This window comes from Chiloscyllium plagiosum, unplaced genomic scaffold (genome assembly GCF_037043375.1).
Source record: "Chiloscyllium plagiosum isolate Xiang-an unplaced genomic scaffold, Cpla_swu_hap1 HiC_scaffold_2, whole genome shotgun sequence".
Lineage (NCBI taxonomy): Eukaryota > Metazoa > Chordata > Chondrichthyes > Orectolobiformes > Hemiscylliidae > Chiloscyllium > Chiloscyllium plagiosum.
In genome coordinates this window covers 158,216,518-158,228,897 of record NW_028270140.1, presented here as the reverse complement: position 1 = coordinate 158,228,897, position 12,380 = coordinate 158,216,518, and the positions used below count along the sequence as shown (strand labels likewise).

The window sequence follows — 12,380 nt, the reverse complement described above, 5'->3', positions numbered from 1 at the left end:
CTGACACTCTCACACCCCTATACTGCCATGAGATTCATGGCTGTGTCGAGTCTGTATTGAACCCCATGCTGTCCCTCTCCTGGCTCTGTTTGACGGGGACTGTGGAGAAACTTAGAAGCAGGAGGAGGCCATTCAGCCCTTTGAGTCTGCTCTGCTATTAGAGTTATCGAGTCCTAGAGATGTAGAGCACGGAAACAGACCCTTCGGTCCAACCTGTCCATGCCGACCAGATATTCCAACCTAATCTAGTCCCACGTGCCAGCACCCGGCCCATATCCCTCCAAACCCTTCCTATTCATATACCCATCCAAATGCCTCTTAAATGTTACAATTGTACCAGCTTCCACCACATCCTCTGGCAGCTCATTCCATACACGTACCACCCACTGTGTGGAAAAAGTTGCCCCTTAGGTCTCTTTTATATCTTTCCCCTCTCACCCTAAACCTATGCCCTCTAGTTCTGGACTCCCCCACCCCAGGGAAAAGACTTTGCCTATTTATCCTATCCATGCACCTCTTAATTTTGTAAACCTCTATAAGGTCACCCCTCAGACTCCGACGCTCCAGGGAAAACAGCCCCAGCCTGTTCAGCCTCTCCCTATAGCTCAAATCCTCCAACCTTGGCAACATCCTTGTAAATCTTTTCTGAACCCTTTCAAGTTTCAAAACATCTTTCCGATAGCAAGGAGACCAGAATTGTACGCAATATTCCAACAGTGGCCTAACCAATGTCCTGTACAGCCGCAACATGACCTCCCAATTCCATTACTCAATACTCTGACCAATAAAGGAAAGCATACCAAACGCCTTCTTCACTATCCTATCTACCTGCGACTCCACTTTCAAGGAGCTATGAACCTGGTCTCCAAGGTCTCTTTGTTCAGCAACACTCCCTAGGACCTTACCATTAAGTGTATAAGTCCTGCTAAGATTTGCTTTCCCGAAATGCAGCACCTCGCATTTATCTGAATTAAACTCCATCTGTCACTTCTCAACCCATTGACCCATCTGGTCCAGATCCTGTTGTAATCTGAGGTAATCCTCTTCGCTGTCCACTACACCTCCAATTTTGGAGTCATCTGCAAACTTACTAACTGTACCTCTTATGCTCACATCCAAATCATTTCTGTAAATGACAAAAAGTAGGGGACCCAGCACCGATCCTTGTGGCACTCCACTGGTCACAGGCCTCCAGTCTGAAAAACAACCCTCCACCACCACCCTCTGTCTTCTACCTTTGAGCCAGTTCTGTATCCAAATGGCTAGTTCTCCCTGTATTCCATGAGATCTAACCTTGCTAATCAGTCTCCCATGGGGAACCTTGTCGAACGCCTTACTGAAGTTCATATAAATCACATCTACTGCTCTGTCCTCATCAATCCTCTTTGTTACTTCTTCAAAAAACTCAATCAAGTTTATGAGACATGATTTCCCACGCACAAAGCCATGTTGACTATCCCGAATCAGTCCTTGCCTTTCCAAATACATGTACATCCTGTCCCTCAGGATTCCCTCCAACAACTTGCCCACCACCGAGGTCAGGCTCACTGGTCTATAGTTCCCTGGCTTGTCTTTACTGCCCTTCTGAAACAGAGGCACCATGTTTGCCAACCTCCAGTCTTCCAGCACCTCACCTGTGACTATCGATGATACAAATATCTCAGCAAGAGGCCCAGCAATCACTTCTCTAGCTTCCCACAGCGTTCTCGGGTACACCTGATCTGGTCCTGGGATTTATCCACCTTTTGTGCATTTCAAGACATCCAGCACTTCCTCCTCTGTAATCTGGACATTTTGCAAGATGTCACCATCTATTTCCCTACAGTCTATAATCTTCCATTTCCTTTTCCACCGTAAATACTGATGCAAAATATTCATTTAGTACCTTCCCCATTTTCTGTGGCTCCACACAAAGGCCACCTTGCTGATCTTTGAGGGGCCCTATTCTCTCCCTAGTTACCCTTTTGTCCTTAATGTATTTGTAAAAACCCTTTGGATTCTCCTTAATTCTATTTGCCAAAGCTATCTCATGTCCCCGTTCTGCCCTCCTGATTTCCCTCTTAAGTATACTCCTACTGCCTTTATACTCTTCTAAGGATTTACTCGATCAACTGGTTTCCCTTGTCAACTCTACTAGTTACATCTTCATTAAATTCTAACAGATTAGTTAATCATGATTTCCCCTTCATAAATCCATGTAGAGGGAGTTTTACTCTGTATCTAACCCTGTGCTATGCCTGTCCTGGGTGAGTTTGCTGAAGATAGTTTGGAAGGCACTTTACGTTGAGTATAAAGGGAGATTTACTCTGACCTTGTGCTGTATGGAGACAGGATTTGTTGTTTATTTTGTGAATAAATAGCCTCTGAGAAGTGGTGTGGAAAGGTGAGCTGGTTACAGGGATGTATTCGGAGTCGGGGAGGGGGAGGGAGTTGGTGACTGAGTGTGTTCCCAGGGCCTGGGCCTGCTTCTTGCTGGATTCTAGTGTGAGTCGAGCTGCTGCGTGAGGTCGGATTTCAGGAAGAGAGGAGTGATTGCAGTGTCAGAGCCAGTCTGACGCTGGAACATTCTCCAGGGTGATACTGAGCCCTGACATGTATCAGACTGTTTGCTGGATTCATGATGTAACATCTGTTTAAACACTTTCAGGCCGTCTTTGATGTTGATAAGAACAAAGGCTTGACCCTGATTGAAATATTTGAAGGACTGACTGTTGACGATATCCGGAAATGTACAGGCTGTGACTTCAGTGTGAGTATCTGATTACTGCGACGCACTCGCCCTCACTCCCTTCCAGCTTGTTGGCAATAATGGAAAGCATTCCATTTCATTATTTGGCTCCCCTGCTTCTCTCATCTGTACACTGACTGGTGTCTCACAGTCCTCCCTCTCCCTCTCCCAGAGATACTTGTGCACTCACTGTCTTGCTCTCAGTCAGAGAGATACTTTGTTAAGTAATTTTATTTTAAAATACAATCCCTCCCGGCCATTCAGCCCAACAAGTCCACACCGACCCTCCAAATAGCATCCCAACCAGACACCCCTCTCCAACCCTTTACCCCCGCATTTCCCATGGCCAGTCCACCCTGACCTGCACATCTTTGGACTGTGGGAGGAAACCGGAGCACCCGGAGGAAACCCACGCAGACACGGGGAGAACGTGCAAACTCCACACAGACAGTCGCCCGAGGCAGGAATTGAACCCGGGTCTCTGGCACTGAGCCACCGTGCCACTCCTGTGTATGGCAAGGCACCTAGGGTGGTGAGGAGTCTGTTAGTGGTGAGGGGCTGGTGGAGGAGAGTTGGCAATTAAGGAAAGGTAAATGTTATTATTCAGTCTTGGTATCAGAGTGTCACTGGCTGGGTCAGCATCTAGTGGCCATCCCTGATTACCCTGTGGAGAGTCAACCCCATTGCTGTGGGTGTGGAGTCACACAGACCAGGTAAGGATGGCAGATTCCTTCCCTAAAGGACATTAGTGACCCAGATAGGTTTTTATAACAATTGACAATGGGTTCATGGCCAACGTTAGACTGCTAATTTCATGTTTTCATTGAATTCAAATTTCACCATCAGCCACGGCAGGATTTGCAGACTCTCTGGGGTTACCAATGCAGTGATAATGTCACTAGGCCATCCAGGGATGTGCGCCAATGTGTTAGGTAGCTAGTGATTTGGGATTGGGATTTCAGGGAGGCTGGGAGGGTGAGAATGCTCACAGCTTTCTTTGCTTGTGGTATACCCTGAGGGTGAGCTAACAGCTCTGCCTCTCTCTCTCTCTCCCTCCCCTACAGGTATCCCCGAACCTCCGGCCCATGGCACAGGTCTGAGAAAGTGGACAGAGCAGGCTTCCACTGGCTCTCAGCCTCTCCACGACGTTGTCCGAATCACAAAGGGAACTATTACAGTGCCTCGAATATACACCGAAACTTCACATCTACACATGTTAACAAATCAATATTCAACTGAATGTATTTTTCTGTTCCATGACGGGAAAATTTCACTGACTCTGTGCTTCCCGAATGAACGCACATATCATGGGGCTGTTGAAAGTGCAGAGTCAGTCAATTTATCCTGAAGGAATGTTATTAGGGGTTTGATACAGGATCCCATGCCTCCCTCTCACTGTATCTCGCTGTGTTCTTATCAGCTGTTTAAATGTTGCTGTTACATTTCTTTCTCGTCCAAGTTGCATCTTAGAAACAGTTGGTTTGTTCCAGGCAGTTTGTATTCCTCATCAGTGTGGTCAGTAATCCTGGATCTATTTGCTTTCTTTTCCCCTTGCTGCAGTGAGACTCCATTTCCCTCTGGTCACCAGGAGCAGTGGGAACATGGCCTCCTCTGGCTAAGGCAGCCATTTTGACCTGTTCCTTACACAGCCTCTACTCCTGGTCCACCCAGCAGCTCTGACAGCCAACAGGCAGACAGTGGCTACGTGTCTGACAGGGAGAGGGGGGGGGGGGGGGGGTGGGGGTTTTGGAGATCTGTGTGTTGACAACCAGCCAGGCTCCGCTGCAGAGCCCTAGCTGAGACTGAATACTGACTGTGGACACCATAACATTCAGCAACTTTGTCCCTGTGTGATGGAGAAAGCTGTTCCCTGGTAACGTGCTAATAGTGCTGTCAACCCCTCCCACCCCCAAATCAGCCTTCCACTCTGGCCTTTGAACCTGAACCCAGATATCCCCCTGGATTTTGGGAGTTGGAGGTGTCTACAGAGTTGTTAATTTCTCTGTCTCAGAGCAGAGACCCAGCAGTAAGCCAGGGAGTGGTGCTCAGTGCCTGGGGTTTTCAGCCTCTCCCCTCTTTTTGCCCTGTTCCCTTCGGGAGAGTTCGCAAAAAGACCATCCTGCCCTAGACCCTCAAACCAGCAGAACATCAGCATGACACCATCTGTTCAATTGGAGAGTGACATCTGTAATTTATGTAGCGCCTTTTGTGGTAATAAAGTATTGCAAGTGTTTTACAGAAGCACACATCAATCTGAAGCATTGATACTGAGCTGGGTGAGCAGGAAGATGAACAGCCTGTTACTCCAGAACCCGCTCTCTTTTTGGACTTGGCAATTCTAATTTCTGATTTCTCACCATGCCCAGTTGTGTTCTGTGAACAGCAGTACGGAGGAATGATCAAATCCTGAACCACTGTCTACTTCACAGCAACATTGTTCAGGACTTCTGCTGAAACCTACTGCTGATATTAGGCATTTTAAATTATTCTGTACGTGTGTGTGGGTGCATGTATGTGTATGTCTGTGTGAAAATGCATCTGCACATGCGTCCCTGTACACTCTTCCACTTGGGTCATGCCTGCAGTTGTTAAACAGGAATGAATGGGTACAAAGAAACCACATGCTTCAGGCAACCTTTACCCAGCACCAGCATTTCAGTCTGCCCAGAGAGCTGGGCAGTAAACACTACATTGGCCCTTTGTGATACAGCAGCCCACCCCATCGCTGTGACAGGGCTGAGTCAGTGAGCTGCATTCATCATCACTGGGATGGACCAGTTGAGCTGTAAAGAGAGACAAAATAGGCTTGGATTGTTCTGTTTAGAGCAGTGAAGACATGATTGAGATGCATCAGATTATGATTGGGTATGGACAAGGTGATTAGAGAGCAGCTTTCCCTTTCATTGAGGGGCCAATCATGAGGAGGTGTAGTTTTAGGGTAAGGGGCAGGAAGGGCATTTGAGAAAAAAAACCTTTTTAACTCTGAGGGCAGTGGGAATCTGGAATGCACTGCCTGGGAAAGTGATGAAGGCTGGAAATCTTCCAACCCATAAATATATTTGAATGAACACTTAAAATATCATAACATTGAAGGATATCGGACACATGCAGGAAATAGTGATTTGTGCACCTTTTGTGATAGTTATTTTGGGGTAGACTCAATGGGCCAAAGGGCCTCTTCTGTGCTGTATGACAATGACCAGTAACTGTGAGAGCCATTTGACAGCAAGACCCTGTACATCTTCAGGGTGCTCTCAGTCTCCACCAGATCAGTGTTTTCAAGTGCGTTGTCTCAACTTGATCGTTTGAGATTTGCTGGTGTGGTTTCGAGGGAGAGAGAGAGAGAGAGAGGAGTCTACAACCACAACTGGGAGAGCCAACTGCATGAGCAGCCCATTGCCATCTCCGCTACTGCCCCAGTCAGACAGTGAGAGTGACCTTGCTGCTTTGGGATGGTTTAATACCCAGCGATCAGTTAGGCTGCGGGAAGGTAGGTGTCTCGACAGTTGCTATCTATGTTCTGTATACCCTGTTTGTAAAGCCATTTAATTGTTTATATATAGGTTTCTAGTGTAAATATTATCGCAGACGCTGTTTATTGTTCGTCTCCAACACTGGATAAAATTCCACTTTGGGTTTAAATTATCTACCAAAGCTTAATCTTTGGTGAAAGTCCAACTTTGAACCTGCTCTTCACCTGCTGTGACATGTCAGAAGCACCTACCAGAATTTATTTCTTCTTTCAAGGGATGTGGGTGTGACTGGTAAGACCAGCATTTATTGCTCCTTCCTAATTGCTCCCCGAACAGGGTACCTCCCTCAGTCATTTCAGAGGACAATTACGTCCACATTGCTGTGGGTCTGGAGAAGGACATGCGATTTTTACAACAATTGATGATATTTTCATGGTCACTGAGACTAACTTCCAATCCCAGATTGATTCATAGTCTTCAGTTCAATCAGTCCACGCCAATCATGTTCCCAAACTAAACTACTCCCCCACCTGTACATGCTTGGCACATGTCCTTCCAACCCTTTCCTATTCACAAACTCATCCAAGTGTCTTTTAAACGTAACTGTACCTATATCCACCACTTTCTCTGGCAGTTCATATTACACGTGAACTGCTCAGTAAAAAAAAGTTGCCCCTTGTATCCTTTCTAAATCTTTCTCCACTGTCCTTAAAAATATGCCCCCTAGTCTGAAATCCCCCACCCTTGAGAAAAGGCATGTGCTATTCACCTTATCTGTACCTTTCATGATTTTATAAATCTCTGTAAGGCCACCCCTCATTCTCCTACGCTCCAGTGAAAAAGAAACTCCCAGCCTGTCCTGCTAACTCGAGCTTCCCAGTCCCCAGCTGACTGTGCTGATTTGAACTCATCCCCAGAGCTTGAACCTGGGACTCTACGTTACTGTTAAAACAAAGCAATATACTGCGGATACCTCAAATAGGAGAGAGTGCTGGAGAAACCTGGGAGGTCTCGCAGAATCTGGACAGAAGCGGAATTAATGTTTCGGATCTGGTAACTTGGAGAGAAACTGTTTGGTTCCAAAGTTGCTACCAGGACTGCTGAATTTCTCTAGCACCTGCTATATTTCTTGCCTCTGGCTTACTGTCTCTACTCTACTGAGACACTATCTTTACTCACCTTAGTGTTAATTTATAACTTTGAATGGCACATACAGGAGTTGTTTGCCTTGGAGCTTAGAAATTAAGAGGGGATTTAGGTCAGGTTTCCAAGATAATTAACATGAACTGATTTGTTTCTCTCTCTGTCTCCTCTAATGTCCTTTAGGGAGGGAAATCTGCCATCCTTACCTGGTCTGGCCTACACGTGACTCCAGACCCACAGCAATGTGTTTTTCTGTTCACTACCCTCTGAAATGGCCTAATAAGGCACACAGTGGACAGTAAATGCTGACCCAGTCAGTGATGCTCACATCCAGTGAACATTCTTTTTTCAAAAGCCATCTGGTGGTGAATTGAGATTCCCTTTACCAAAAAAAAAATTAAAATACCTGCAAAGTGTTGATCCCTAGTCCGAGTTTGAGTCTTAACACGCACACGTACAGGATTCATGACAATCATAGAGATGTACAGCATGGAAACAGACCCTTCGTCCAACCCGTCCATACCAACCAGATATCCCAACCCAATCTAGTCCCACCTGCCAGCACCCGGCCCATATCCCTCCAAACCCTTCCTATTCATATACCCATCCAAATGCCTCTTAAATGTAATTGTACCAGCCTCCACCACTTCCTCTGGCAGCTCATTCCATACACGGACCACCCTCTGCGTGAAAAGGTTGCCCCTTAGATCTCTTTTATATCTTTCCCCACTCACACTAAACCTATGCCCTCTAGTTCTGGACTCCCCGACCCCAGGGAAAAGACTTTATCTAATTATCCTGTCCATGTCCCTTAATTTTGTAAACCTCTATAAGGTCACCCCTCAGCCTCCGACGCTCCAGGGAAAACAGTCCCAGCCTGTTCAGCCTCTCCCTGTAGCTCAGATCCTCCAACCCTGGCAACATCCTTGCAAATCTTTTCTGAACCCTTTCAAGTGTCACAATATCTTTCCGATAGGAAGGAGACCAGAATTGCACGCAATACTCCCAACAGTGGCCTAACCAATGTCCTGTACAGCCACAACATGACCTCCCAACTCCTGGACTCAATACTCTAACCAATAAAGGAAAGCATACCAAACTCCTTCCTCACTGTCAGCAGTTACTGTTTTATACGCTGTTGCATTGTTTTGGAACTTTGGAGGAAAAAAATGTCAAAACAACGGCACTATTTTAAAACAAAAGGCGCGTCAGATTACAGTATTTTAATTCTTTACAAGGGGAGAGTGCCCAGTCAAAGGCTAGGCTAGCAACTCCAACGATCATCGGTTACAGCAGCATTGTCCTACACTCACATAAACCAGTTCCATGTGACCACATGTAATGGGCCTCCCTTCATGTGATTAAAGCAGCCTGCATCATGGTACAGAGTTCACCATCTTTCAACTGCTCCCTCAATATTGATCATCTTACCTGGTCGACAAGAGGAACAAGGAACAATGTTCTCCAAATAACATTTGTTTTTGGGTAATGTATTATAGGGTCTAACCTTCCTTTGTTTCCGTTGCTGTATTTCAGTATCTGGTGTCAGTATCACACTCTCATTGTGGTTACAGTTTAAGCGAGGATTGCAGGTGGGGTCTGTTGCTGCAAGATATTGCAACTGCTGACAGCTTGTTTAATGAAGTATGCTTTAACTTAAGTTGACTAAACTTAATGTCTCAGCAAGTGTAGCAATGTATAATTCTCTCTCTCTCTCTCTCTCTCTCTCTCTCTCTCTCTCTCTCTCTCTCTCACATACACATATACACACGCACATGATTGCTCTTTCTAAGGACAGTAATTTTTTAGCCTTAATGAATTTTATAAAGTCTCTCCATGTCCATGGTTACTGCTTTCTCAAATATTTGTGGGGTTGTTGTTATCATGGTGGTGCCCGCTCCTGTTAGTACAGCACTAGCTCAGGGTTGCATACACCAATATTTTTCCGGAGAACCTAGAAACTATGGGTATTATGTGTCCTGAGGAAACATAGTCCTGATGTCCTTTTACTAGTGAGGCTGATGCTTCCCTTTCCTCCGGATATAGATTTGGACTTGAATATTACTGATATTACAACACAATTCAGCTTCTCCCAATGTAGCATGTATTTTGAAGGTGTATACTGTACCTTTAAGAGAGAGAGAGAATGCTGTTCTGAACTGAGAGATTACACGGACCTGTGTATATGACTAGATGACAGACCCAGGGTGTACTGGAAAATTGAAAATATGTTACATTTAGCTGTGAAATTGATACCTGAGTTGATTGCTGTTTTGTTAACCATTTGAATTTAACCAAACAATTTTAATTATGGCCTAGGATACTAAAACCCAATTGAGTTTGAATTTATTGTTTTGCCAACATCATACCAATGAGACAATCCAATTTTGGGGGTTATAAAATGCAGAGCTTTTGAAAATTGGTCAGAGAGCAACTGCCATTGAGAAAGAAACACCTGGAGAGCTAATTCCAAACTAACATCTTGCTCTGAAAGAAATTTAGAAAATTCTCTCTATCAAAGGTACCTTTTCACATGAAACGTACTCTCAGTACAAGAAAAAAGATGACCCAGGGAAATTAGCAGCTGGAAAAATGAAGATACACCAGAAGACAGCTGCTGTGTGGTTTTGAAATTAAGTTGATGTCACTTTAGTAAATGTCATACTGGAACAGCATATAGTTATAGAGTTGGAAGCAGATTGTAAGCAGTTAGGCAGGGGGACTTACAGTTATGAATTGTTGTTTCATGTTCACCTTTAGAGTTAAAAATTGATATTCTTTTCTTTAAACAGTGGAATTTGGGAGTTCTGTCATTCATATTTTAAGATTACGAGGCAAGGTGAACTTTTCTGGGTGTTTGGTTTAATTAACAGAGGGGTTCACCACCGTGCTGTAACACAGGACAAATGTGAAGCCCAAGGGGAAAGCATTTCAAACAGGAAGTTACAGGAAGCACAATTGTAGAAAGCCTTTCTCCATGTACCATGTTTGACTCTGAGCTGCCTCTGTACATTTTCAATGCTCTTAATTTCATAGTCTCAGAATTGTGGCGGTGTGGAAGGAGACCATTCAGTCCATAGTACCTGCACTGGTTCTGTCCCCTCATGCCAATCTCTTTCCTTTACCCCATATCCCTGCACACCATTTCTACCCCAATAACCATCCAATGCCCCTCTTGAATCCTCCATTGAACCTACATCCACCATATTCCTAGGAAGTATATTCTTTTGCCAAACAATGGTGTATGAATGATCTGAATGTGAGGGATAGAGGGTATTGCAGCCAAATTTACAGATGGTGCTAAAATAGATGTGAAAGTAAGTTGCAATGAAGAAAAGTGGATGGTAATAGGTTGGCTGATGATTGTGGATAAGTGAGAGGTTGTATATTTTGTTTGGAGAAATAAAAAGGTGAGAAACTTCAGAATGTGCAGAGGGATCGGGTTGTTGTTGTTGGGCATGGATCACAGTAAACTATGGTGTGGAGGAGCCGCTGTTGGACTGGGATGGACAAAGTTAAAAATCACACAACACCAGGTTACAGTTCAACAGGTGTTTAGGTACAGCAGGTAATAAGGAAGGCAAATGGGGTTTTGTATTTATTGCAAAAGGAACAGAACATAAAAGTACAGAAGTGTGGTTGCAACTGTACCAGGCATTAGTATGACTGCTCCTGGAGTATTGTGTAGTGTTGGTCCCTTTAGTTGAGAAGGGATGTAGTTGTATTGGATACAGCTCCCAGGAACTTCACTGGGTTGATTTGGAGATGGGGAACGGTGTGTGGTGGGAGGGGGGTTGTCTAATAAAGAGAGGTGGATTCTGGGCCAGTGAATAAATTTGAGGATGATAGACAGATTTTTTAATGAGTAATGGGTTGAAGATTTATGGAGATGGGTGAGGAAAGTGGAGTTGAGGCTGAGATTAGATCAGCCATGATCATATTAAATGGTGGCGCAGGCTTGAGGGGCTGAATGGCCTTCTCCTGCTCTTTGTTACTAAATCCATACCCTGTCATTCTTGTTTTAACCCTTACTGAGGCCAGTGTCTCCCTGGTACTTGGCCTGGTTTGAATTCCCATGTCCCCACACTCTGAAATGTGGGTCTCTGGATACTAGTCCAGTGAGGCTATGATCGATCACTGTGTCCCTCCACGCTCCTGTCTGTAACTACGTTTCAAATGCAGAACAAAGTCTCCCTGCTGAAATGAAGTTAAAATGCACAACGCTGGATTGTGGCCGTGCAGGTGCACTGTGCAGTGTTTGAAGCAAGAAACATGATGTACTGCAGGAACCACCCCCAACCTCCCACCTCAGAATGCACACTATGGGATTAGAGTGCCACTCCCTGCTTTTGAAAATATCATTAACTGCACCAGGCCCTGAGTAAACACTGAAATTAACTTGTCCCTGCCTGACTGAAAGGTATGCAATAAACAGCACCTCCCCCAGAATCAACACATCCCGCTGTTAGAGTAAAGGAGAGTGATGAGACAGCAAAAGGTCCTGTTCTTACAACAGGTTTAATGTGTGTGTGTATATGGACAGCATCCCCCTCCCTCCACCTTCATTATTAAGTAATGTTGGCGCGTTGTTATAACCTTGCTGCTGTTGCATTGTTCAGGGAAGATGGTGGTGCTGTGATCATGTCGCCGGAATAGAAACTCCCACTAACATTGTGGGTGAAATAACCACACAGAGAAATTTATGTCGTTTTGAAAAGGAGTCTGCTGTCCTGACCTGGTCTGGCCTATAGGTGGCTCCAGACCCCCAGCAATGGGGTTAACAGCTCCATAACTACCCTCTGAAATGGCCAAGTGAGACTCACTTCAAGGGAACGAGGGGTGGGCTAGCCTTGCCTGTGACAAATAATAAAGAAAATAAATCTCAGCTGACAGTAGTACCACATAATCAGATCTCCGAGTGAAACCTGCCATCTATGAAGAGAAATCAAAGTTAATGTTTCAGGCAGCTGAGACACTAACTCTGATTTCTCTCCACAGGAGCTGCCTGAGTGCCTGCAGATTATGCACTTTTTGAG

The 12,380-nt window shown here is 45.1% G+C and overlaps 1 protein-coding gene across 2 annotated transcripts in view; it reads left to right on the top strand.

The window, feature by feature from the left end:
* oxct1a (3-oxoacid CoA transferase 1a) overlaps window positions 1-4,961 on the top strand; it is a 50,218-nt gene extending 45,257 nt beyond the window's left edge. For both annotated transcript variants that reach the window (XM_087975210.1, XM_087975203.1), the window contains 2 exons: window positions 2,648-2,749; window positions 3,793-4,961. In XM_087975210.1, coding sequence (XP_087831336.1) covers window positions 2,648-2,749; window positions 3,793-3,828 — 138 coding nt within the window. In that variant the 3' untranslated portion in view covers window positions 3,829-4,961. The remainder of the gene's footprint in view (window positions 1-2,647; window positions 2,750-3,792) is intronic.
* Window positions 4,962-12,380: the final 7,419 nt, after the last annotated feature.